At 43.9% G+C, this 27,011-nt stretch overlaps 1 protein-coding gene across 1 annotated transcript in view; it reads right to left on the reverse strand.

Moving 5' to 3' along the window:
- XPO6 (exportin 6) overlaps positions 1 to 18,782 on the reverse strand; it is a 101,830-nt gene extending 83,048 nt beyond the window's left edge. Inside the window, exon 1 of the mRNA XM_055339985.1 lies at positions 18,559 to 18,782. Within this exon, the coding sequence (XP_055195960.1) occupies positions 18,559 to 18,561 (3 nt within the window). The 5' untranslated portion in view covers positions 18,562 to 18,782. The remainder of the gene's footprint in view (positions 1 to 18,558) is intronic.
- Between the last annotated feature and the right edge of the window lie 8,229 nt (positions 18,783 to 27,011).

Consider the following 27,011-nt stretch of genomic DNA (forward strand, 5'->3'; position numbering starts at 1 on the left):
TGACTGGCAAAGCCGCAATGCCTCCTCATTCCCATCCTGAACTGACCAGCCAGGCCTAATAACGATAGGAAGGTACAGCAGGAAACAAGCTTCTCTTGAAGATAAGCAGGTGAGAGAAGTCCAAGGACAAAGCTAGGCATCATTCTGCCACAGTGACCTCACACCTGAAATGTAGGCCAATGGTGGTGGGCTCTCCCCAACACCCATCATAAATAAATCAGGAGATACGTCCTTCCTGTAGGAAAGAAAAAATGAGAAGGGGAAGACAGGGTTCAGAAGAATGTGCTCCAATACTGCTCCCACCTGGGGTACAGGTGACAATCCCCTGAATGAACGCCAAGCTAGGAATGAGGACACAGATGCAACATCATGAATGTACATATTTTAATGTTACTGAACTGTACTTTAAAAAAAAAAAAAGATTTTATTTATCCATGATAGATGTGGAGAGAGAGGCAGAGACATAGACAGAGGGAGAAGCAGGTTCCCTGCAGGGAGCCTGATGTGGAACTCGATCCCAGGACCCCAGGATCATGACTCAAGCTGAAGGCAGATGCTCAACTGATGAGCCACTCAGGAGTCCCTGAACTGTACATTTTTAAATGGTAAATTTTAAATAAATAGTAATTCATTCTCTCATGAATAAATAAAATCTTTAAAAGTAAAAATGGTAAATTTTATGTTTATTTTGTGGGGGAAAATATGTTAAGGCATCATTTCTAATACATTAAATATAAAGAATGCTTAAGTAAATAGTAAATAAACATAAAAATAAACCTACAAGTGTGACCTATAAATCCTATAGAGAAAAATAGGGAAGGATATAGGTAGCAAAAACAAAAATCCAAAAAACAGATAAAAATAAAATCTAAGTTGGTGATAACTTTTCCTACACCCGGCCCAAAAAGACATTACAGAACAATGAAGCTTTTTTTTTTTTAAAGATTTTATTTATTTATTCATGACAGACACAGAGGGGGAGGGGGGCAGAGACACAGGCAGAGAAAGAAGCAGGCTCCATGCAGGGAGCCTGATAAGGGACTCGATCCCGGGTCTCCAGGATCATACCCTGGGCTTAAGGCAGTGCCAAACCCCTGGGCCATCGGGGCTGCCCTATTTTTTTAACCTATGAAATTTGCAACAATTTTCTTAAGACTACCCAATGCTGATGGGAAAAATAAACTGGTGTAAACTTTCTGGAAAATATCTGATGACACACCTTAAAAACGTTCATAGTAAATCTAAAACTATTTTATGGGATCCCTGGGTGGCGCAGCTGTTTGGCGACTGCCTTTGGCCCAGGGCACGATCCTGGAGACCCAGGATCAAATCCCACGTCGGGCTCCTGGTGCATGGAGCCTGCTTCTCCCTCTGCCTATGTCTCTGCCTCTCTCTCTCTGTGTGTGTGTGACTATCATAAATAAATAAAAATTTAAAAAATAAAATAAATAAAACTATTTTAAAATAAAAGGTTTATTAAAAATCTTCATACCCTTGGGTCCTTCTGGGAATCTAGCCTAAGGCAATTTTCTGAAATACAGAAAAAGCTCTTTGCAAAAACATTAATCACATTATTTACAATGGCAAAAAAAAAATGGAACAATCTAACTGCCCAAGAATCTATCCAATGCAATATTACACAGCCACTGTAAATATTTATGAAGTATTTGAACATTTGGAAAGCCACTTATACTATAATGTTACATGGAAAAAGAAGGAAAAAAAAGTGCATTTACAGTGTGATCTCAGCCATATTTAAAAGGTAAACAGGAAAAAAGACTAGAAGGAAACAAAAGCCAAGAGGCTGAATCAGAGGACAGAGAGCTCTTGTCTATTTTATCACAGTAGGCTACAGAGTTCAAAATACTACCATCAGGGAAAAATATAACTAGGCAAAATCAAGAGGTGGCAGAGAAGACTCTATGATAACATCAGCACCTAATTCAATCACCAAATGCAGGAGAATGAAGAAGCCACAGAAACTGAGCTAATTCACTGGCCACAAATCTTGGAAGGCTTGATTATTTTTTTAGTAGCTTTTTAAAAAAACTAAATCCCCATGGAAGAAGAGGATGCAGGAACCCTTTATTTGTGCAACTCCTCTGAAGGTCTAAAAGTACTTCCAAAATAAGATGTTTAAGTTAAATAATAAATCCTTGAAAAACCACTTATTTTTCTCTCAAAACAGAATGTGGAATGCAGATGAATAATTTCCTGGGCTGGATTAAAGCACAGGGCTCCTTTTGTCATAAATTAAAAACCTTTTCTGGAGTGGATGCCTTCACAAAGATTACATGTATTGCCTAGAGGACTGCTCACTCTTCAGTATTTCAGAACTTTAGTCTACAAGAACTGACCACTCTTCCGCATGTATGTGGGGCTCCATCTGCCCAAAAATGGCCCTTCTGCTTCTCCACCTTAAGCCCCAATTCTTTGCCCAGTGACTTCCTATTCTGCTCTGCAATCTTACCCCAGTGTCACCTCCTTTGGGAAGCCTTCCCTGATACAACTCTCCAATTTGGACAGGCTTTTTTTTTTTTTTAAATACAATTGTACCTCTTACAAGGCTCTATTTCTGCACTTATCTCCCAGCACGGTAATCATTTGTTGACATGCATATATCCTCATCCAGGGTTAGAAACTTCCAGAAGTTATAAACTTCTAGAATTTCTCTTCACTCTTTTCCATCCTCACATTCAATTAACTCAAGATGAGTCCCCAATTATTTCACAAACTCTATTATAAGCAAGCCCCTAAATTCACCCGCAATGCTTCTTCCCCCTTACTTTCCATTTTGGTAAACAATTACAAATTACACACTTATCTGTGCGTAGACTGATACCACACGTTAAAATTCTTTCCTTTTTTAAGATTTTATTCATTTTTGAGAACACACACACGCATGCAAGCAGGGAGAGACAGAGAGGAAGAATCTGAGGCACACTCGAAAAAGAAACCGAGCAGTGTCAGACATGGGGCTCGATGCCACAAACACAAGATCATGACCTGAGCCAAAACCAAGAGTCCACCACTCAACTAAATGAGCCACCCAGGAACCTAATTAGTTAAAAGTCTTTTCAACCTTCCCTCCATCATCAGCAGTATTTGCAACAGCCCTGCACTCCTCCCACATTAGGACCTGCTTTCCTTTCTCTCTACACCGAGGGCATGGTGAATCCAAGATACCACCAAACTGAACTTTCTACTCTTGGACTTATCCCTAACTTTTATTTCCTTACTAAGAATTTTAACTTCCTTTTATCTTTTCACTTGTATCATCAGTTCCATTAGTTGAATTTCTTTGGGGTTTATCTTCCACAAAGTAGACTTTTTTTTAACATCTCCCAAGTCACAATCCTGAACGGTAAAGCACCCCTAGGCTGCCCTGAGCTAGGTCAGCTGGATCCACTCACTAGCTGGCTAAGTGACTTGTTCTAGACACTGCAAGACATACCTTTACAAAATAACAAATGATTTATCAAAGACTTTGAAGGTCACTGACAATCATCAAAACCACAAGCATCAAATGTCAAGGGTCTACAGAGCATGTGCCAGTAAAAGCAGTCCACTCAAAGCCCTTTCACTTTCAAACTGTTTGTTTTTTTGGCATAAAGGGGTATTCTTTTTCTCAAAATGTTTTCGGACATTTCTTCAAGGTCTTTAAAAGCCTTCAGGCATCTTCTCTTTAGAAGAACTGTCCTTTATGGTTCCACCAGGATGGGAATTTTCAGCACTTCTCAGCCAAGTCTATCTGTCCACAAAGGTCTGGAAACATGGACCAGTCACTCCCACAGTAAAACGATATGAAGGCCACCTGGTGTCCTCAAAAATAACGTATGTGCCTGGGTCTTTAATTTGCTTGTGAAGACTGGGGAGGGCAGAAAGGGAGGAGAGATAAGAGGAAAAAAGTATATATATTGACTTTTAAACAAAAAAATGTTTAAGGTACAACCCAAGAGTTTTAAGAAATGTCATATTTACAAAGAGCTGCTTTGACCTATAGCCCCAGGACAGGTGCCTTCCTTTAACCAATGTAGGGCTCTCTGCCATCAGGGAAGTTTCAGAAAAAAATAAAATCAGAGACATACTACACATGACTGGTAAACTCCTTTATGAAATTACTTCATATATATTTTAGCATTCTAAATTCACATTCTGGTTCATAAACCCAGTTAACAAATGATTACCAGAAAAATCACTTCACCATGGTGAGCTCCACAGCTTTCTGGCAATGGAATTGCTTTCCTAAAATTAAATATGTTTTTACTTGATGTTATGACATACATGAAGTTGTGTGGAGAAGAATAGAAGTTTTAACTGCATGGATCAAAAAAAAAAAAAAAAACTGCATGGATCACCAGACAAAAGTTTAGAAAACGATCAGGTTATGCAGTCCCATCACTGAAACACTCACTTTAGACAAGTCCACAATATCAATATACATGAAATGTTAGTGTTCTTTTTCTGAATAAAATCAGCAGTATGAGATTCATCTACCAAATGTGGAAGCCATTCCAAACATAACTTTATTGATTCTAAAATAGAGCCAAATTACATTTTTTTTAAATTGTTGGCTGACCCAACTGAGAAATATACACAGATCAGGAGACCAGGAATGGTCAGCAGACATGGGGAAAAAAAAAATCACACATGGCAATAAAATATCAAAAGATGTTCCACTTCACTCACAACTAAAGAAAGGCTCACACATGATGTGCCTGATGTGCCATTTTCGCCTTTCACATTAAAAAGTTTTAATGGTCAGCCAGAGGGCAGAGAAATAGGAAATACTCTACTAATGAGAGTAAAAACTGATATTGCCCCACAATTCTTCTAGAGACTTTTAATACAGTTTCACAAAGCGGACAAAGATATATTCAATGTGTTTATTACAGCATTAGCACCAAACACCAGAAATCTAAAACAGCCAACATTAGGGAATTAGCTAAATACCTTAAGGCAGGCCTTTAGGTATTTAGGGTTCTAGGGCAAAATGACAAAAAATTAATCCACATGTGGGGTACCTGGGTCACTCAGTCGGTTGAGTATCTGACTCTTGATTTCAGCTCAGATCGTGATCTCAGGATTGTGAAATCCAGCCCCAAATTGGGCTTTTCACTCAGTGGGGAGTCTGTTTGAGATTCTCTCCTTCTCCCTCTGCCCCTGCTCCCTCTCTCTAAAAAACAAATTAATCTTTTTTTAAAAAATCCACACTGAGACACCTGGGTGGCTCAGCAGTTGAGCATCTGCCTTTGGTTCAGGGCATGATCCTGGAGTCCCAGGATCGAGTCCCACATCGGGCTTCCTGCATGGAGCCTGCTTCTCCCTCTACCTGTGTCTCTACCTTTCTCTCTGTGTCTCATGAATAAGTAAATAAAATCTTTAAAAAAAAATCCACACTAAAAGATATCCTAATTGAGTTACTGAACTTCAATACAGATTTCTTCTAATAACCATGTAATAAAGGCAAGCTATCTCTAACTGGGGTAAAGGGACAACACTATATAAATTAGGCTAACCATCCTTTTCCACACATCACTCAATGGCAGAAAACAATGGAGAAATATCAACAAAATTCTTAGGAAAAGAATATATGACCCATGAGTATTACCATTTATGGACAAGGACAACAGGCATATTCTAACATGAAATAAGGGATCCCTGAGTGGCTCGGTAGTTGAGCAACTACCTTCAGCTTAGGGCATGATCCTGGAGTCCTGGGATCAAGTCCCACAACGGCTTCCCACAGGGAGCCTGCTTCTCCATCTGCCTATGTCTCTGTGCCTCTCATGAATGAATGAATGAATGAATGAATGAATGAATGAATGAATGAATGAATGAATAAGAGACTCTCTAAAAAATAATAATAATTCAGAGAATAACCATAAACTTTTGAAAAAAATTATCAGCTAATTAATGCTGAATAGATTAAAAGAGTCAATAAAACACTCAACCCCAGATGGTGGAACAATATCTAAGGATCTGCAGGAAAGAGTGCAAACCAAGAATTTTATACCTAGCCAAGATGTCCTTTAAGCATAAAAGTAGGCATTCTTAATTCACCACTTAAGTGACAATCAAAATTGACAGTAAAATCTAGCCAACAGGAAGATGAATTAAAGACTTCAGATATGGAAAGACCACAGTTAAAAGAACCAGTGGGGAACACCGAATCCTTTAAAACAAAAAAACTAAAACTAAATACTAAAGACATTATGGTTATAGAACAGACTATGAATAACCACCAAGAATGAGAAGGTGTAAAGAGGAGTCCAAATGTTCTTATTTTTCCTAATATTAAGCTCACTGATATTACCTAGAACTGAAACATGAAATATATTTATTAAAAATGCCATCTTCTTGGAGCACCTGGCTGGTTCAGTCAGTAGAGAGCAGACAACTCGATCTTGGGGTCATTGAGTTCAACCCCCATGTTGGGCATAAAGCTTACTTTAAAATAAGTAAAATAGGGATCCCTGGGTGGCGCAGCAGTTTAGCGCCTGCCTTTGGCCCAGGGCGCGATCCTGGAGACCCGGGATCGAATCCCACGTCAGGCTCCCAGTGCATGGGGCCTGCTTCTCCCTCTGCCTATGTCTCTGCCTCTCTCTCTCTCTCTCTCTCTCTCTCTCTCTCTCTCTCTCTCTTTCTCTGTGACTATCATAAATAAATAAAAAAATTAAAAAAAATAAATTAAATTAAATTAAATAAGTAAAATAAAAATTATGCCATCCTCTTAATGCCTTTCATGATCTTTTTCCTTAACCTATAGGGATTTATCAAGAGCTAATAATTATTGAAGCACAGATTTATTTGAAAACTGACAATTCCTTTTTCAGCTTCACTTGTTTTCTTTTTCTGCTATTAAATTCAAGTGACCTCAAGGGCACTATGCTTAGTGAAATGAGTCAAGCTCAAAAGGTTACATACTGACTACGCTCATACACCATTCTCAAAATGACAAAACTAGAGAGAAAAGAGAGATGAGTAGATGCTAGGACAGAGAGAAAAGAGATGAGTGGATGCTAGGAAAGGGGGAGGGAGGCTAAAACACAAGACAGTATTAGGCTTGATGGTCGTCTTCTATGCTGATGGGACAGCTCTATACCTTGACTGAGGTGGTAGATACATGAATCAATACATGGACTAAACAGCACAGAACCATACACACAAGTGACTGTAGGTTAAAAACGGGTGAAAACTAAATACAGTCTATAGTCTAGTCAATAACTAACACGTACCAATGTCAGTTTCCTGGTTTTGATATTGCACACAGCTATAGATGATGTCACCACTGGGGACTCCTGGTATTCTTTTTGCAACTTTCTGTATTTAAATATTTCAAGGGATGCCTGGGTGGCTTAGCGGTTGAGCATCTGCCTTTGGCTCGGGGTGTGATCCCGGGGTTCCGGGATCGAGTCCCACATCAGGCTTCCTGCATGGAGCCTGCTTCTCCCTCTGCCTATGTCTCTGCCTGTGTGTGTGTGTGTGTGTCGTGAATAAATAAATAAAATTTTTAAAATTTTTTTGATTTGTCCTTATTTTAAAACTAATATGATCCCAAAAAACAGCATGATCACTTTTTTTTTTTTTTTTATGATAGTCACACAGAGAGAGAGGCAGAGAGGCAGAGACACAGGCAGAGGGAGAAGCAGGCTCCATGCACCGGGAGCCCAACGTGGGACTCGATCCCGGGTCTCCAGGATCGCGCCCTGGGCCAAAGGCAGGCGCCAAACCGCTGCGCCACCCAGGGATCCCCAGCATGATCACTTTTTAAATGCAAGTACTTATTTTAGGACTCCATCTCACTTATCCAGATAGATACATAAGAACAAAGACATACGGATATTTATGTAAGATTAATCATAGAGTACTAGGATTTGGGATGATTTCTTTTTTTGCCAATGTTCTTTGTACCTTTTAACCCTACTTGATTTTTAATAAGCACATGTCATCCAATCGTTACGCTTTTCCAAATAAACAAATAAATCTTCCCAGGTCTGATTACGAGCCAATTTAGAAACCAATGTTTTTTTTTTGGGGGGGGGGGGGTACCCAGGTGCATTTAGCTAATAAAATACCTTTACCTTTTCAGGGAGTCTGAGACCAGAGATCTTTTTTATGATAACCTTCACACAAAACAGCAGGCTGCTCCAATGTAAATGAGCTAAACCTAATGGACTTAACTGAAGTGCATAAAGAAATCAAGCCACCTTCTTTGCGGCTGATGCCCCGTAATGTGGTCCAGCAACCACCATGCTCTCAACAGCCATGCCTGTCCTATCACATTAGAGGTTATGCGGATACCGAGGATCTCTTCTGTTACCAGCAAATTTTTACCATCTTGCCCTTTCAATTATGAAGTCAGTTTTACAAATTTTAAGGTTAGATGACTAGACGTTCTACTTTTCCTGGGACAATACACCCAGGTGGACTACATTTCAAGTATATATGCCTGTGTAAATGTGCACTGGCTTACGGAGAAACCTACGGATACAGAAAAAACATAAGCTGTGGAGTTAGAAACTTGGCTCCGAGTCCCATCCCTATCAACTCGCTGTGCAATTTTGGTCAAGCTCTTTACATTACCTTCCCGGAGTCTCAGCACCTTCATCTTCCCAAACTTACAATGGGAACAGAGAAGACCTACCTTGCAAGGCTGCCATTAAATGAGGTACCATATGCAGTGTATACGAGGGTCCCTCAACAATGTCAAGTGCCGAGCGTAATTATGAAACACGTAGACCTTTTGCTCCCTCTGACCCCCAGCTTCCTTCCTTTTCTCATCAGCCTCCTGCACCTAACTCACTTCCCTCTGCGCTTTGAGTTTCCTCAGCATCCACAACTCTTCTCTCACCACACCCAATCCCCACTGAGCCCAGCAGTTCTTGCAGCAGCAATTTGTGTCTGGAACCTCCCCCTGAAACACGCATCTACACAGCATTTCTTGTAACAACTTCCCCTCCTCATCTGTCCCTGGGCCTCCACCTGCCCAGGGGAAAAATGCCATAATCTGAGCGTGCAGGCTGCATGAGTTTTGGGGAAAGCAGGATGCTTACTATATTCATCCTTTATTTCAATCTTACCACACTCCTCAAATACCATCATTGTTATTTACTAAGTTCTAACACCTGCCTTGACCTTATTGCACTTTTTTTCACACCTGACTCTTTTTGACTGCCTCACTATCTGCAGAATGCTTAAGGCGCACTGGGAATGCAAAGAGGCCTGAGACTCACCCTGATACAGACTCTTAAAAAGGCAAGGACTAATCCTCCCCACCCACAGGCTTGGAGTGGGACTGAATGGAGGGTCCAGGAGCTGAAGAGTCTCTCACACTGTGCCCTTCAAACTTCTGCACTGTTTGACACTTACTAGAAGCATGTAGCGTAGTCTTTTAATTCCTATACAGTAAAAACAAATACATCAAAATAATAAAAGCCAAAAGGAAAAAACCTAACTATATCAAAGATGATAGCCAGAAACCCTCAAAAGGGCCTGTGAAAATGAAGCAAAGGACAGAAGAGCAGAGGGAACAGCACTGAACAAACGCAGAGAAGTATGAAGTGTACTCAATGTTCTGGAAATGACAGTTTGTTGTGGCTAGAAAACAGGTATAATTTGAGAAGTCTTTAAAAGACATTCCAAATAAATCACTTTAAGCATTTAATAATTCATCTGCATCTGTACCAAGAGAACTAAGAGTGAAACTATGAAAATCCAGGGCTCTAGCGCTTTCCACCACTCTGTGATGACCAAAAATTTGGTCTCTGAAGGCGCCTAGGTGGCTCAGTCAGTTAAGCATCCAACTCCTGATTTCACATCAGATCATGACCTCAGGGTCCTGAGATTAAGCCCCAAGTTGGGGCTCCACCTAGGTATGGAGACTGCTTAAGATTCTCTCTCTCCCTCTGCCTTTCCCACCTTGTCTTCTTCCCTACTCCCTCCCTTCCACTCTCTCTCAAAAAGAAAAAAAAAAAAGCAACTTGGTCTCTGACAATGGAGATTCTCTGCTCAGAATGATTTCTGAATGATTTGGGGTCATATGACATGCTCCCGCTTAAGCTCTGTGAGGGGGTTCTAGCAGGAATATAGAAGATGAACTGCAAGGGGGAGACATGGAAGCTGTCAAGACACCAAGAGTGAAAGCAAAAGACACAGCCTGACCAAAGTGGGGGAGAAATGGAAGGAAAGGCTGGGGTCAGAACACAAATCAGCAGAGCATCCACAAGTCTACATGTGGGGACTGAAGGCAAAGAGGAAGTTAAAGATGACTCAGGTTTACCACTTGAGAATCCAAGTGAATAAAGTCATGAACAGAACCAGGGCACAGGGGAGGAGGCACTAACCTGAGGGGAAGATGATGGACTTGGTTTAGACATGTTTAATTTGACGTCTACAGGATGCTCAGGTGGATGCCAACGGAAGTAGGGCTGAGCTCTCAATGGCACACAGATCCTAACTGAAGCCATAAGACAGACCGAGGGAGACTGAACCAAGGCAGTAATATCATGGGAGCCAACAACAAAAAAAAAAAAAAAGTTTCAGAAAAGAAAAGAAGTCTAGTGGTTGCCAAGGGCCAAAGGGAAAAATCAGATGGCATAACGGCTGAAAAGAAGCCATATATACTGGCTTCCACACACAGAAGTTATAGGTGATCTTGAAAAGCAGTGAAGACAGAAGGGCAATCTGCCATGGGTTGTCAAAAGTGCAGGCTGAATGCAGTAGCTACAAGCTCAGGAGCTCCCTCCCTCTTCACCCCACCCTGTACTGTTACATCTTCCTCCTTGACTTGGATAGGTATGTCGACAATCCACCTTCACAAAATCATCAGGACCCCATTGCCAATCACTTGCACCTCAACACAGCAGCAACGGCCCACCTCACGGAACGACATCTATTATCATCCTGTCACTTTCTTTACCTGTCATCTCCTCCATTCCTACCAAATCCAAATCACCAATTCAGTAAACAACCTATTTCCAGTTGCCAGGTTAGAAGCTTCCAAAATCAGCTTGAGCTTTTCCCTTTTCTTTATCCCTTGACTTCAGGATCAGTTTTTTTAAACAGGGACAACTCTCTTGCTCAAGTTCTCCTCACCCTAATTCCACACCCAAAAACCAACTTTTGTCACATCCATACACATAATATGTCCCATCAGTTTCCCATACCAACGTAACCTCTACAAGGCAGATGGATTCATTTTCCTTGTAGGAAAAACCAGCCCACAAAACCAAACTCCCTAGAGTAGTAACGAAGGCCCTCCAAAAATCTAGCCATTAACTATTTTTATGGCTTTCTCTCCAACTACCGCTACTTGACAAAACCCACCACAGTCAAACCAATCTAGCCAATGGTTTGAACATTATAGTAGTTCCGCCCTTCTCTTCTGAAATATCCTCTCTCTGCAAGTTCTGTTCATCATAGGGAACCTCGCTTACTCCCACCTTCTAAAGGCCTCTTTGAACATCAAGACCTCCACAACATACCTGTCTCCTGTACCAAAAATTGTTCCAGACTCTTGGGACACATCAATGAACAAAGTGAAGATCCTTAGCTTTACGGAGTCAATATTTTGGCCGAAGGAGATAAAAATAGATCTCATAAATAACGTTATGTATGTAAAATGTTTAAAAATGGTCAATGCTACACAGGGCGGCCTATCTGGCTCAGTCAGTAGAGCACGCGACTCAATCTCAGGGTCATGAGTTCAAGTCCCACGTTAAGCATGAAGCTTACTTTAAATAAATACATAAAGTAAACGCTACAAAAAGAAGTAAAGCGGATATGAAGGAGTGGATGCTCTGGAGAGGACCTGAGAACTAACCACCACCTGGAGTACCCGCAGCGAGGGACCTTGATTCATGAGCTAGAATGGAAGGTGAGAAATCAGAGAGCCCTATCCCCTGGAGTTCTATTGAAAAGGGGAACAAAGAAATGGAGCAGCCGCTGATCTGGGTAGCAGCAGTAAAGATATTTACCATGGGAAGACATAAACTGTTTGTGTCCTGTAAGTACCTGAAGCCCTAAAAAGTTCTAAGAACTCAACAAATGTTAATTCATTCACTTTTCCCTTGACATCTATGATTTTGTGATCTTTACTGATATGTATCTGATCTTTGTAACTATCTGCAAACAACTTTTCCTAACCCTTCAAGACTCAAATATGCCTCCTGGGAAAACTTTCTTGGCCCCTCTTCCTCAGTGAGTCTATCTCAGATAGGCTACCTTTGTACCAATGCATTCTTCTACTATCACCCTCATTACAGCCTCTCGAACAGCCTGAAAATAGTCTCATCTGCCTCATTAAACTGACTCCTAGAAAACAGAGCACTGCTAACCGTCTCGGGGCAAAGTTTAACAGTTATGAGCTCTGACTCTGCTGACTCTTGAGCCAAACTGCCTGGGTTTGAATCCCAGGTCCATCATGCAGTTGCAGTGTAGGAGGGTCTTGAACATTTTCATTCATAAAATGAGAAATAAAACTAGTCTCTACCTCCTGGCATTGTCTGGAAAAGTAAATGAGTTAACATATGTAAAATACATGGCTTAATCTAACCTCTATAAATATTAACTATTGTATTATTATATTGTACCCACAGTACCTACGATTATAAGTTTGACATAGATCAATAAATTATTTCACAAGTGAATAAACTGAGGCACTGGGGATCCCTGGGTGGCGCAGCGGTTTGGCGCCTGCCTTTGGCCAAGGGCTCGATCCTGGAGACCCGGGATCGAGTCCCACGTTGGGCTCCCGGTGCATGGAGCCTGCTTCTCCCTCTGCCTGTGTCTCTGCCTCTCTCTCTCTCTGTGTGACTATCATAAAATAAATTTAAAAAAAAATAAAAATAAATAAAAAATAAACTGAGGCACTAAAAAGCTCTCACCTATTGTAAAGAACTACTTCTCTATACATTACAGATTGTGTTTTTGTTTACTTTACCAGTAAAGTAATTCCATCACTTGAACCATGCATGTCTAATTTTCTCAAAAGCTGTTAAAGTCATTTCTTGATCATGGAACCAGCCTCCTGGCCTAGCTCTAACTATGTGACTGCCTACAGAACTTCTGAGTACTGCGGAACCTTTCCTTGGCATCTCCCCACACCACCATGGCTTCTTCATGCCTCCTACAGCATGCGGCATCATGTAACACCATTGATGAACAAGTGGAAGACATACCATTTGAGTGGCCAAAACTAAGGTCTGATTTTGCCTCCATTATAGGGACCACTCATTATCAGGAATGTCACAGAAGGGGACATTCAAACATTAGTCTTTGTAACCAAAGCAGTTTTTCCAAACAACTAGAAAAACACTAATTTAAGAACTTGGTTTTGCACATAATTTCCATAATAACCAACAGCTCATTCAATATTAAGAACTTTTCAAAAAAAAAAAAAAGAAGAAGAACTTTTCAGAGTAGTGGGAACCTCTAAGATATTATATCATTTAAGAATTCATGGGAATTTGGGACGCCTGGGTGGCTCAGCAGTTTAGCCAGGGCAGGATCCTGCCCTCTGGCCCAGGGCAGGATCCTGGAGTCCCGAGATTGAGTCCCACATGAGGCTTCCTGCATGGAGCCTGCTTCTCCCTCTCCTGTGTCTCTGCCTCTCTGTGTCTCTCATATATAAATAAAATAAAATCTTTAAATAAAAAAAAAAGAACCCATGGGAATTCAACAAAACCCGATAATCTAATAAAATGTAGTTACAGTATAGCTGTTCTAGTAATTCTGTACTGCAACGACAAATCTCTTTTTTTTAAAGATTTGGGCAGCCCGGGTGGCTCAGCAGTTTAGCACTGCCTTCAGCCCGGGGCCGGATCCCGGAGACGCGGGATCGAGTCCCACACCAAGTCCCACATCGGGCTCCCTGCATGGAGCTTGCTTCTCCCTCTGTATGTGTCTCTGTGTCTCTGCCTCTCTCTCTCTCTCTCTCTGTCTCATGAATAAATAAATCTTTTTTAAAAAAAGATTTTTATTTAGTTTAGAAAGAGAGAGAGAACGAGCAGGGGAAGGAGCAGAGGGAGAGGGACAAGCAGACTCCCCACTGAATAGGAAGCCAGACACAGGACTTGATCCCAGGACCCTGAGATTATGACCCTACCCTAAGTCAGATGCCTAATCCACTAAACCACCCAGCCGCCCTTAGAAATCTCTTTTTTAACTGGTTCTAAATTTCCAGGTTAAACTGTTCTTCTAGGAACAGGAATGTCCATACTCTCCAGCCCTCATCACTATCTACCTCAGAACCAAACAAAATAGAGTTGGATGACACTCCCAATCATCTTCCATGATCTTCCACGCAAGATCTGCACATGTATGGATACACCCCAACTTACAATGGTTTGACTTTAGGAGGCTGCAAAAGCAATTCACATTCAATAGAAACCATACTTCAAATTCTGACTTTGGATCTATTCTCAGGCTAGGGACATGCAGTACGAAATTCTCTCATGATGCTGGGCAGCAGCAGCCAGCTGCGGCTCACAATCAGCCCACAATCACCAGGGTCAACCACCAATACAACTATAACCATTCTGTTCCTCACCTTCAGTACATTATTCAGTAAATGACATGAGATATTCAACACTATTATAAAAGAGGCTTTGTGTGAGATGGTTTTGCCCAACTGCAGGCTAACTTACATGTTCTAAACACATTTAAGGTAAATTAGACTAAGCTATGATATTTGGTAGGTTAAGTATATGAAATGCAGTGATAGTTGAAACTTTCATAAGATCAAGATATGGAAATATCTTATGTCCCCATAAGTCATCGAGACATAACCCCACTGTAAATTGAGGAAGATCTATCCTGCCAAAAACGCAAGATTTGGAGTGAGTGCCTTGGTCCAAATGTGGCTCCACCCAGGTATCCTACAGCTGGTCGGTCTGTCACCTCCCCCTCTGGAAAAACTGGCATAATATAACCTAGCAGGGTTGGTCTGGTTAACCAGAGCAGATAAAGATACTGAGTGACTATAAGAAAAATGAACAAATGAGAAACAGCTACCTTACAAAAGACACATGATAAATGGTAGTTTGATCATATTACACCATTTTTACCTCATTCGGATTGAAGTTTTACAGACATTAGAAAGGCTCAAATTAAAAAAAAAAAAAAGGCTCAAATAGGGGCACCTGAGTGGCTCAGTCAGTTAAGGGTCTGACTTAAGCTTTGGTCATGATCTTAGGGACCCGGGATAGAACTCCACAATGCATCAGGCTCCCTGTTCAGCGAGGAGTCTCCTTCTCCCTCTCCCTCTGACCCTCCCCCACCCCGTTTGTGCACACACATGCACTCAAAAGGCTCAAACGTGTCAACTAATACTCTTAAAAGTAAAAATATTAAGTCAGTAAGAAATAGGAAAAAGTTCCTGGACTAAAGAGATGTGATCTCAGGGAAAGCCGCCGCCGCCTCCTCCTGTAAGATACACACCAGGGAACAGCTTCCTTGTATTCTGGGGACAAGCCCTGCCCCACCCACACCCCTGACCCTGGGACACCTACAGGATATGAACCCCCGGTGTCAGTAATGAAGAAAGGACATGATTAGCAGGTCCTATTCTCATCACAGCCACTGTGGCCACCCCCTGTGTGCTTAAGCATGTGAGGTCTAGCTTACAAAAACCCTGACTCAAAACTTACCCCTAAGAAAAAAATGTACGTTGTAATCTGAAGTCAACTACTTTACAATGATTGCTCAAAAGTGGCCATATTCATAATGCTCTGATTGCTAATTAAAATGAAATCTGAATTCAAGGGTGCTTGGCTGAGTCAAAAACCAATAAAATTCTGCCCAGAGGTCCTAAAGCAACATTCCTAGCAAGTTCCCTGGAGGGAGGAGCTCCTCTGCTTTCTTATCCGACATTCCCCAGAGCCCGGTGTTTAGTGGCAACTTAAAATTCACTGAAAGAGGGCACCTGGATGGCTCAGTGGTTGAGCTTCTTCCTTCGGCTCATGATCACCAGGCCCTGGGATGGAGCCTGGCATCGGGCTCCCTGCAGGGAGCCTGCTTTTCCCTCTGCTTTTGTCTCTGCCCATGTGTCTCTCATGAATAAATTTAAAAATCTTAAAAAAAAAAATTCACTGAAGATTTGTACACCCCCCTGTTCAAAGGAGCATGACTCAAAACAGCCAAAGGTGGAAGCAGCAACTCAGGTGTCCATCAGATGAATGGATAAACAAAATTGGTATATACTCACAACAGAACATTATTCAGCGTTAAAGTGGGCTTTCTGACACATGCTACAACACACTTGACATTGTGCTGAGTGAAATAAGCCACTTACAAAAAGACCCAATACTGTATGATTCCACTTAGATGAGATACTCAAGAATACTCAAATTGACAGAGACAGTAAATAGAGTATGGTCGCCAGGGGATGAGGGAGAAGGGAATGAAGTTATTGTTCAGTTTCGGTTTTACAAAATGAAAAAAGTTCTGGGGATGGAAGCACAACAATATATGAATGTACAGTGTGACCCTTGAACAACATGGGTTTCAACCACACAGGTCCACTTATACCTGGATTTTTTTTTTAACAAAGCATCATATTGTAAATGTATTTTCTCTTCCTTATAATTTTCTTTAAAAAAAAAAGATTTATTTATTTATTTATTTATTTATTTATTTAGAGAGAGAGAGAGAGAGAGAGAGAGAGAGAGAGAGAGGCAGAGACACAGGCAGAGGGAGAAGCAGGCTCCATGTAGACAGCCTGATGTGGGACTGACTCAATCTTGGTTCTCCAGGATCACAACCCGGGCTGCAGGCGGTGCTAAACCGCTGCACCACCGGGGCTGCCCCCTTATGATTTTCTTAATGATCTTTTTCTCTTGCTTACTTTGTTAAGAATACAGTATATAATACATCTAACACACAAAATAAATATTAATCGACAGTTAATGTTACCAGTAAGGCTTCTGGTCAACAGTAGAATAACAAACATTCAAGTTTTGGGGGAGTCAAAAGTTATACGCAATTTTCCACTGCACGGGGGTCAGTGCCCATGACCCCCGAGTTGTTCAACTGATCAGCTATAATTAATGCCACTGACTTGTAACACTTACAAAAGGTTAAAACAGTATATTTTATGTTCTGTGTATTTTACAACTTAAAAAGAAGCAAGAAAATTAATTGAAAGAGTAAATGGAAAAAGGAATACTGTAGAGTACTACTTTCATCACTCACTAAACGTCCAATCATACCTTTGGATTATTCATTAAGGAATTCCTAACACCACATTTTACAGATGAGGAAATTGGGACACAGAGAGCTTAACCTATCTGCCACTACACTACATACATTATCTACTACACGGTGCTGCTCAGCATTCATGGTCTATTTTACCCCACTGGTTGTGACCCCATGAGGACAAAGGGCCATGACTGCGGGCCTTCTTTTTATGCCCAGAACCTAACACAACACTTGAATGTCTTAAAAATCCCACTGGCAAAAGAATAAAATAAAAATAAAAATAATAAAAATTTAAAAGAAATAGAAATCCCACCGGCCTAAACATCTCCATCACAGATGTCATCACTATGTTCCTTTCTCTACTAAATCTCTGACAGGGGTAAAATGGACAGCCTTAAGAACACTTCCTTCACTGGAGGTGCTCAGACACAGGCCGTGCAATCAACCGCTCCCCCATGGGCTTACCATGTACCAGGGGCTGGGGCAGATAAAAAGATTCAGACAATTTCATCTTTGAGGGAACTGAACCTACTGCTGCAGAGAGACAAGGTGCAGAAACAATGATGACCATAAAGACAAAAGCTTAATAAGCAGATGTGAGTACACAAATCTAAGGGAGTACTGAGAGTGTCTCTGGGTCCGAAAAAGCGTGGAAAGCGAAGAGGTGGTTTCTGAGCTGAATGTGGAAGGATGAGTTTTCCAGGCACGAGCGGGGAAAGGGCCAGAGCATGAGGCAGAAACAGCAGCACACTGGGGAGTCCAAACAACACACTCCTGTTCCTGACTTTGCAACGATCCGGATAAGTGACCGCTGCAAATCACAAAGCCCGTGTTTCCTTCGGTATAAACCGACAGCAAGACCCCATCCAACTCCGTGCTGTGTCTAACAGAAGCTCTGAAGTCAAACTGCCGAAGTTCCCAATCGTGCCTCTGTCACCTGAGTGACCTTGAGCTGGGTAAGTCGGTCGCTCCGTGCCTCGGTCTCCCCACTTCGGGAGAGCGCCGGTGGGCTCATTAAGCAACACCAGCCAACCACTCGGCGCAGGCCCTCCGTAAACCCAGGAGGGCTCCTGTCAAACCAGCTGCACCGCGGGAGAGGCGAACCCCGGACCCGAGGGTAGTGCCTGCTGCGCTTCCAGGTCCCTCCCAGTCCTGAGGCATCCCTGGGGGGGAGGGGGAGGGGGGGGGGAGGGGGAGGGGGGATGGGAGCGCGGAGCCGGCCGGGGCTGCAAAGCCTGCACGCATGTGTCACTGCCGGGCTCGGCACGCGCCTCTCCCCGCCCCGGGGAGAAGCGATGGCTCAGCAGTCCCGGGGCCCGCTCCCGCCCCGGGGAGAGAGGGGGCTCGGACCCCACTTACCATGCTGGCCGGGGGAGGGGCGGCTCAGGTGAGCTGGCTCTCGAGCTCCGGACACGTCCCGCTCGCACACTTCAGGTCATGGTCCAGGCCGGATCGGGAAGTCCCCCACCCAAGCAGACACGGCCGCGGCCCCGCCCGGGCCCCGCGGGGACCCTCTAAAAACAGCGCGGCCCCCCGGCCCGCCTCATCGAGGACCCCGGGAACGATTCATCTAGACCCACCCGCCCCTCCCCGAGGAAACTGAAAAAAAAAAAAAAAAAAGCAGGAAATGGGGCTCGGAGGGCAGCGGCTCGGGGACGGGGGGGCCCCCCGCCCGGGCCCGACCCCCGAGGGGACGCTCCGGGCCCAGGCAGGGGCTCCCGGCCTCCGCCTTCAGAAGCGGCTGCGGGCCCGGCCCGGAGGCTGGAGAGGCGGGGGCTGAACGGGCCTCGGCGGCCGGCTCACGGGCGAGGCCCGGGGGCCCCCGCTGTCCTCGCCGCCTCAGCCCACACGGCCGCCGCCGCCCCCCGGAGCATCCCTGCGCGCGCCCGCCCCGGAGCCGCCCGCTCGCGCCGCACGGCCGCCCCCGACCAACAGCCCCAACGCGCCGGAAGTGGCGAGCGCCCGGCGCGGCCCCACGGCGCGGCCGCCGGGCTGCGGCGCTGGAACCGGACCAATCCGGAATCGAGCGGGGAGGGAGGGGAGGCGGGGGGGGGCGCGCGGGGCGGAGCCGCACCTGACGGCTCCCTCCTGGCCCCGCCCCCGCCGCCCCGCCCCCGCCGGCCCCGCCCCCGCCGGCCCCGCCCCCCGCCCCTCCACGCGGGCCGGCCGCCATGTTGGTAAAGGGCCCGGGCCTGCCATCTTAGTAAAGGGGCGGTTTCCCTTTCACTTCGGCGGCCCGTTCATTCATTCCGCAGATGTGCAGGGAGGCCCTCTACGCGCGCCCTCCACGCCCCGGGCTCCGGGCCGGGGGTCCGTGGCCCGCAGCCTCTGCCCTCGTGGAGCCTTACAGCCCTTCCGCTCACGCACGTGCTAGCGCTGCCGGGCCCGCGAGCCAGGACTGCTGCAGGCAGCGGGGGACGAGCGGGGAGGCGGAGGAGCGACCGGGCCAGCGGGAAGTTAACCGGAAGGAGGGGCAGCCCGCTCTGGAGGTTATGAGCGCAGCAAGCCAGCGGCGGGGAGGGATGCGAATGTTAAGTCCGTGGTGGGAATGGGGATCAAAGCCCAAGGAAGGCACTTGATGCGATGAGCACTGGGTGTTATTCCATATGCTGGCAAATTGAACACCAATAAAAAATAAATTTATTAAAAAAAAAAAAAAAAAGCCCAAGGAAGGGTGGGGAGCGCCTGGCTGGCCCAAGTCGGTGGAACATGCTGACCTCGGGGTTAGGAGTTTGAGCCCCACCTTGGGAATAGAGGTGACTTTAAATAAAAATAAAAAATGAAAGAACAGCAATTGCACAGGTTCTGCGGGCTTAAAATGTGATGATGAGTTCCTGTTCTATCCTCCAAACCGCTCTACTTGTGAAAGTCCTGATTTTTAAGACACAGAAGCAGGAAAGAACCGCCCCCCCCCCCATCATACGAGGTTGAGCCCTGGGCTGTGCGCGCTGCATAGACGAGAGCAAATCTGTATAACCCAGTGGCTTGCAAACCAGAGAGAACCAGAATCACCGGGAGGGCTTGTTCAACGCGGAGACTGTAACTCTCTAGGGCTGGGTGGGGCCTAATGATTGACATTTCTAACAAGTGCCCAGGTGATGCTATTGCTCGCGGGTCCTGGGGACCACGCTTGGAGAACCGCTCCCAGAACTCCAGCCCGCAGAAAGTAACAGCTTTTGTTTATTCCTTCATCAAATATTTATTGGCATCCACTTTTCCGAGGATTCAGTGCAGAGAAAGCAGATACACGTGTGCCCTTTTGAAGTAGACATTATTTTTAAAGTATTATATGATAAGTGATAGTTATTATAATTGTGGCAAGAGTGTGAAAGAAAAATACAAACCACCATGAGAATTAAAGGTCAAGGGATCCAAGTTGATTTCCAGGGTTGGAAGGGGGAGGATGTCGGGAAGTGACATTTATTTAAGCTGAGGCCTGAAAGGCATGTTGTAGTTTGCTGGGCAAAGAGAGGAGGCATAGACTTTTCTAGGCAGTAGAAACGGCATGTATTAGAGAATCCGTATCAGAAGGTAAATGGATGATTCAGAACTGAGATCAAGTGCCTTGACCTTTCTTGGCTCGGCTTAGTGGGATGAGCAAAGGCTGTAGGATAAGAGGATTTGGAATGGAATCCCCGCTCTTACCACTAGCTGAGGTATGTTAAATCAAAGTCTTGGCTTCCTCACTGTGTAATTGGATGAAATAACAGAAATTCAACTCAGACTCAGAGGTATGCCTTTGACTCACGTAACTCCCATAACCAGACATCTGGAAACAGTTCAGGTTTGGGGCGCCTGACTGGCTGCTCCTAAGTTCAAGCCCCACATTGGCAGGGAGCTCACTAAAAAATATATATTTTTCTAATTAAAAATAAAAAAAGGAAAGAAATAGGTCAGATTCATGCTGGGAGTAATGGAAGTCCTGCATCCATTCTTCTAGGATTTTCTTGATTCTGCTCTCCTCAGTGGATCTGTCTTGTCCTCAAGTTGGATGCCAGGAACAGCCAGAACCACAAACATCCACATTCCCATCCAGCAAGAGAGAGCACCTTATCTCACATCCTTTCTCGTGACAATAAACTTTATCCTACTGGTCCTCATTGGTGCAGGCCAATCCATCCCTGAACTAGCCACTGCCCAGGAGGATGGAATTGCTATGATTGACCATGAGAATACTCCCCTGGAGTTGATTTTGACTCCCCAGGATAAAGGGGTTGTGGTGGAGTCCCACACATTCAGCACACCTCCATCGCCAAGCTGGAGTTAATATTAAATTGAATGTGCACAGAACACCTGGCACATAAGGCATGCGATAAATCACAGCTATTGTTAATTTTACTCCAGGGATTTTCTCCAAGTCAACTAAATAACACTTTGTTATTAATGTTAATCTCAAGCCTGTCTATTCCAAAAAAAAAGATTTAAGGCTGCTATTACTTTTTGTTGGCACTGCAGAGCCTCCTCCCCTCCCCCACATCCATCTCCTCCTGCCCATTCCTTTTGTTCCTGCCTTGGTCCCATTCACTGGATTATTCATTCAACAAACATTCAGTGAGCGTCAACTTTATGCCAGGCCTTTTCCTAAAGACTAAAAATTCGCAAATGAATTCAATTGAGGCAAATTATTCACTGCCTCATAGCAGAAACAGCCACCCTGACAATTTTAGTACAAGAAGGTACTGTAATAGAGATGTGTGCAAACCTAAGTACGCAAGGAAGAGGGGAGGGAGCAGCTAGCTATGAAGGGAGGAGTGGTTGGAAGGTTGAACAAAGATTGTAACATTTTCATTGGGTCTTGCTGGATGAATAGAAGTTCATCTGACTGCTGCAGAGGCCCCATTCCCCTTCCCACTTCAAGCTCTCCCATTGTTATCAAGACTCTTTCCATAGCAAGTGACGAGGTTGCAACTCTGTAATTGGAACTCTATCAGAGAGGAAAAGGGACTCTATTGTCTCATGTAAGAGAATCTTCCAAAGATTTACATGAATTTCAGACATGGCTGCATGCAGAGTCTGAAATGGCATCACAGAGCGCAGTTTTTCCCCATTTCTTGGTTCTGATTCCTTGCCTGCGGGGTCCTTTATCCACACCGTTGCCCCCTGCATATCCAGGCTTTATCTTCTCCCAAATGGAAGCCTGATAGAGAAGAAAGCATGCCTCTCTTTTCAAGTGTTTTCAGAAAAATAATCCCCTTGGCTTCTGATTGGATCACTCCTGAGCCAGTCGCTGTGACCAGGGGAATGTGATGCTCTGATTGGCTGGACCTCAGTCACATGCTCCACCCCAATTTCCAGAATAGTTCTTTCTATGGCTAAAATCTCACTGAGCCCCACCACAGCTCTGTGAGGCCAACAGAGCCTGAGGAATTCTCTCACGTGTCGTGCTTGGAAATGCACTGGTTTCTCAAAAGGCATAGGCATATCACTCAATATGGATCTAATGAAAAAAGGAAGAAAAGATGCGCATCTGACACCCTCTTAAATGATAGGAAAATTCTGTTTAACATGGGATCCAGAGCCTTTGAAGGTGTTTGAACCTTTAGTCATACTCTCTGGTTGAGTTTTTACTCTTCTTATGTAGCTGTATGGCCTTGAGCAGGTTGTACACACATACAACTCTGTACCTGTTAACTCATCCGTAAAATGAGAACAATGCTAGTACCCACCTGGTCCATTAGGTACCTGTATCAGTCAGGTTCTATCAGGAAGTTCTAGTTAGAATTTGAAGAATTGACAAGGAAGCTATTTTTAAAGGAGTATAAGGAAACCCTACAAAAGATAATACAGCAGCCCCAGTCTAGTAACAGCAAGACTATGAGTACCCCTTGGCTTGAAAGGGCAAGAGGAGGAACAGTTGCCTCTCTAGGGAGAATCATGTGAAAGTAGATGAGGGAAATAGGCAGCCAAGTTGTTCCTGTAGGAAGGAAGCCAGTGAAATAAATACCCTGACCTCACTCTCTTCCCTCCTTCTATCTCCTGTCGGGGCTCCCCTTTGGACAAATCCAGCCAGAAGCCAGAGAGCAAGGGAGCCTGGCGATGTAGCTGCTGGGGACAACCTCCTGGACACAGAGATGGGGGAAAGGAATTCCAGAGGCACACGTGGAAGAGATCCAGAAGAGCATTACCATCACTGTGGCAAAGCACGCAAAGTGTTTAGAACTGTGGCTGGAACATCAAAAATATTTTCAATAACTTTTAGTTATTAATTACTGACTATTGTTTCCATCTGAGTTGCAGCCCACCCTACCATTTCCTTTCCCTCTGCAAGCCCACCAAGCTAGACTTCTCATGGCTCCTGGAAAGCAGCAGGCTCTTTCATGTCTCTGAGCCTGTGCTTATGTCATTCCATCATTTGAAATGTCCTTTTTCTCATCTCTTCCCTTACATTCCTACTCATCCCAAAGACCCAATTTAATTGCCTCCTCCTGAGTGACCTCCTTGTGTAAATAAATAGCTCCTTACAAGCATCCATTAGAATGATGAAGGGAGAAATCTCATCTGAAGACTTACCTAACTGTGACATCCACCAGAAATATCCAACAGAAATTATCTACAGCCACGCCATGATGGGAGAGAGATCCCTAATGTTCAGCGATATCTGTCTCAGCTCTCTTCCAAGTACAAGGGAGGTTTATACTTTCCCATGCCTTGCAATTGTACAGGATAATAGCAGTTGGGTGGAAGTAACCCATGTCACTTCTGGGCCTGAGCATTTCCTTGCCTGTCCAAGTCCCTCTAGTTCTTCTCTCCCTTGCCATAGTGACCCTTGAGGCATCATGCTGAGATTAGGGCACCATGAGATGGAGTGACTACACGGGGCAGAACCTTGCCTTCAACCCCACCAAGCCAGTAGAATGAGCAAGAAACAAACTTTTGTGTTTTGAGGCACTGGTGTTTAGGGGTGGTTGGTTACCGCAGCACAACCCGACCTATCTGGACTAGCTCACAAGACTATGTGTGGTAGCTGGTCTACAAAGAAGGGCCCCCACTGAACCATGTTTGTCAGAATTCCTATCTTTGTGTAGCCCCCTAACCTTGACTGTGGGTTGGTCTTGTTAATTCATTTCTGACTGGTAAAACGGAATGGAATGGAGCATGACTTCCAAAGTTAGGTCTTAAAAAGCTGCACAGTTTTTGCTTGGATTTCTTAGGATATTTTATTTGGGACAAGCCAGCTAGCATGTAAGAAGCCTGATTACCTGAGAACACCAAGCTGTGAGAAAGTTCTAGCTAGACATGAAAAGACCATGTGAAAAGAGTATTGCCTGACCAGCTTCATCCATCACAGTTAGCTCAGCTGAGGCACCAGCCTTATTAGTGAAGAGGGCACCCTTGGACCATTGAACTCAGTCATGACTTGGGAAGACTCCAGCCCTTGGCACCTCTCTGACTGCAACTGCATGAGACATCTCAAATGAGAACCACCCAGCTAGGCCCCATCAACTGTGCTATATTATGAGGGATAATATTGAGCTGTTATTATAAGTCATTATCTTTTGGGATATAACAATATATAACCTGAAAACTGTAGTAAGGGTCTGACCTTTAAGGAGGCTCATAAGGAATCTTCACAGCTCATTTCTTGGAGGACTATGAAAAATCGGTTGTCCATAACCAGTTTCAATCAGTCACTGGGCAACACCCTAATAAAAGACCTGGCCCATCTTTGTTGGCTGGGTCCTTAAAAGACAGGAAGTACCTGAGGCTCACATTATACAAGGTTACCCCTCATCCAGACCCAAAACACACCCAAGTCTCCCAGCTTCAGTGAGCATCAGGCTATCTTCAGTTTAGAGACCCTGTAGCTTGAGCCCAACCCATCACCTTCACTGTAAACTAGTTGCCAAAACAGATTTCTCTGGTATGACAAACTTCGGAAGAAATGACAAAGTGCTAAAGCAGGGCATATGTATAACTAATAGAAAAAAGTCTGTGATAGCGCAGTACCTCCATTCTGAACAGTGTGTGTAATAGTTATTTTTATCTAAATTATTTCCTGAACAAGACCTAAATTTAGGAAATCCAGTGTGTTATGGAACAATAGTTACTTTTTTAATGGCACACAAAGATGGGGAGGATAATAAAAGATCACAAATGGATCCAAAAATATGGTGCTGACAAAAGAAAAGATGAGCCCTGGTCTGTGGACCAATGAATACAAACTAGGTATAAAATACCTCTATTTTATATGCAGATTAGAACTAATAAAAAAATAAGTATAAAATGCAGAAAATTAAAAGGGCAGCTTATTATAAAGCAGATGACAAATGAGGAATAAACTAAAGCTGTAATGAAGGAAGATATAAAAAGACTCATTAAGCAGTGATTATATACATCATCAAAGTCTTCAATACAGGTGTGACCCAGGTGTCAGCTGTTCCTTTGTCCTCTGGCTCCTGTGTGCTTTGGTTTTGTCCAATTTCAACCCAAATACAAAATTCTGAACATCTTTAAGTTTCCCATAACAATCCACTCACACCAAAGCAATGTTTCCAGTGGGAGCACAACTGGCCTTGTGTGAGAGACATCTATCTCACCAGGGGGCATGATCCTGGTTACCAAGTCGATAATGACCATGCCGCCAGCCCCCTCAGGTCATTATGACAAGTAAAACCAAGCCCACATGCTTCCAGGGCTCCTGGAGGCAGTATCACCCTCAGCAGAGAAACCTTGCACCAAAACAATAGGGACCTATCTTTACTGAAGATTTTATAAGGATACAGAAGAGGGGACTTACATCACACATCCCATAGCAAACAATCTAAAGCTTTCATTCCCACTTTCTGTGATTTTCTGCAATCCTTTATCAGCCAGCCAGACTGCTACTAAATCATTTTTGCCTTAGCCCCTCAATCTTCATAATGCCTGTCTACTTTATCTTTCTTTCCTACAGAATTTCTTTCCAAATATCAAGTTTCTCTCACTATTATGCAGAGAGGCACCTCAACACTGCCCATGATGCTATCCCGTATTTGTACATTCACACTCATTATGGGTATTCAGCAGAGCAAAGGGCCCTCACATTAATAGAACCCACCATTTGTAGATGGTGGTTGAGCCACCACTGCTGGTTACTTGACCACACCCAAGTGCTGTACCACCTGTGCTTACTCTGGAGCATTCCAATTAACAAAGTTGTCTCCATCGTGTGAAACAAGAAGGGTATAGATGGTACAGGGAATATATTTGGTTTGTTGGGTTTTTTTTTTTTCTCATCCCTTCTGATGACTCGTTTTGCTATGAAGGACCACCTTTCCTTTATACTCAGGTTTTTTTTTTAAGATTTTATTTATTTATTCATGAGAGACACAGAGAGAGGCAGAGGCACAGGCAGAGGGAGAAGCAGTCTCCATGCAGAGAATCCAATGTGGGACTCAATCCTGGAACTCCAGGATCATGCCCTGGGCTGAAGGCAGGCGCTAAACCGCTGAGCCACCCAGGCGTCCCTATACTCAGTTTTTGAAGTTTTAATGGGGCTGACCCCACTACTTGATGTCAGAGGTAAGCATGTAACCCAAGATTATGTGATTTCCATTCATCTAAAACCAATGCTATAAAAAATAATCTTACACCTACACATAAATGTGCATTTGTATCTATAGGATAAATTCACAAAAGTAGAATTACTAGGTCAAAGGGTAAATGCCTTTGTGACTGATGGATTGTCCTGAATCACCTTCTATAGGAGTTATCTACTCATACCAGCTACACAGACAGTATGTATTTCTACACACACTGACCAATAGGAAATACAGTCAACCTTTTGGACTTTTCCCCACCTGAGAAGTGACATCATAATTTTTTGAAGATTT

The sequence above is a fragment of the Nyctereutes procyonoides genome, unplaced genomic scaffold (assembly GCF_905146905.1).
Source record: "Nyctereutes procyonoides isolate TBG_1078 unplaced genomic scaffold, NYPRO_anot_genome, whole genome shotgun sequence".
Classification (NCBI taxonomy): Eukaryota; Metazoa; Chordata; class Mammalia; order Carnivora; family Canidae; genus Nyctereutes; species Nyctereutes procyonoides.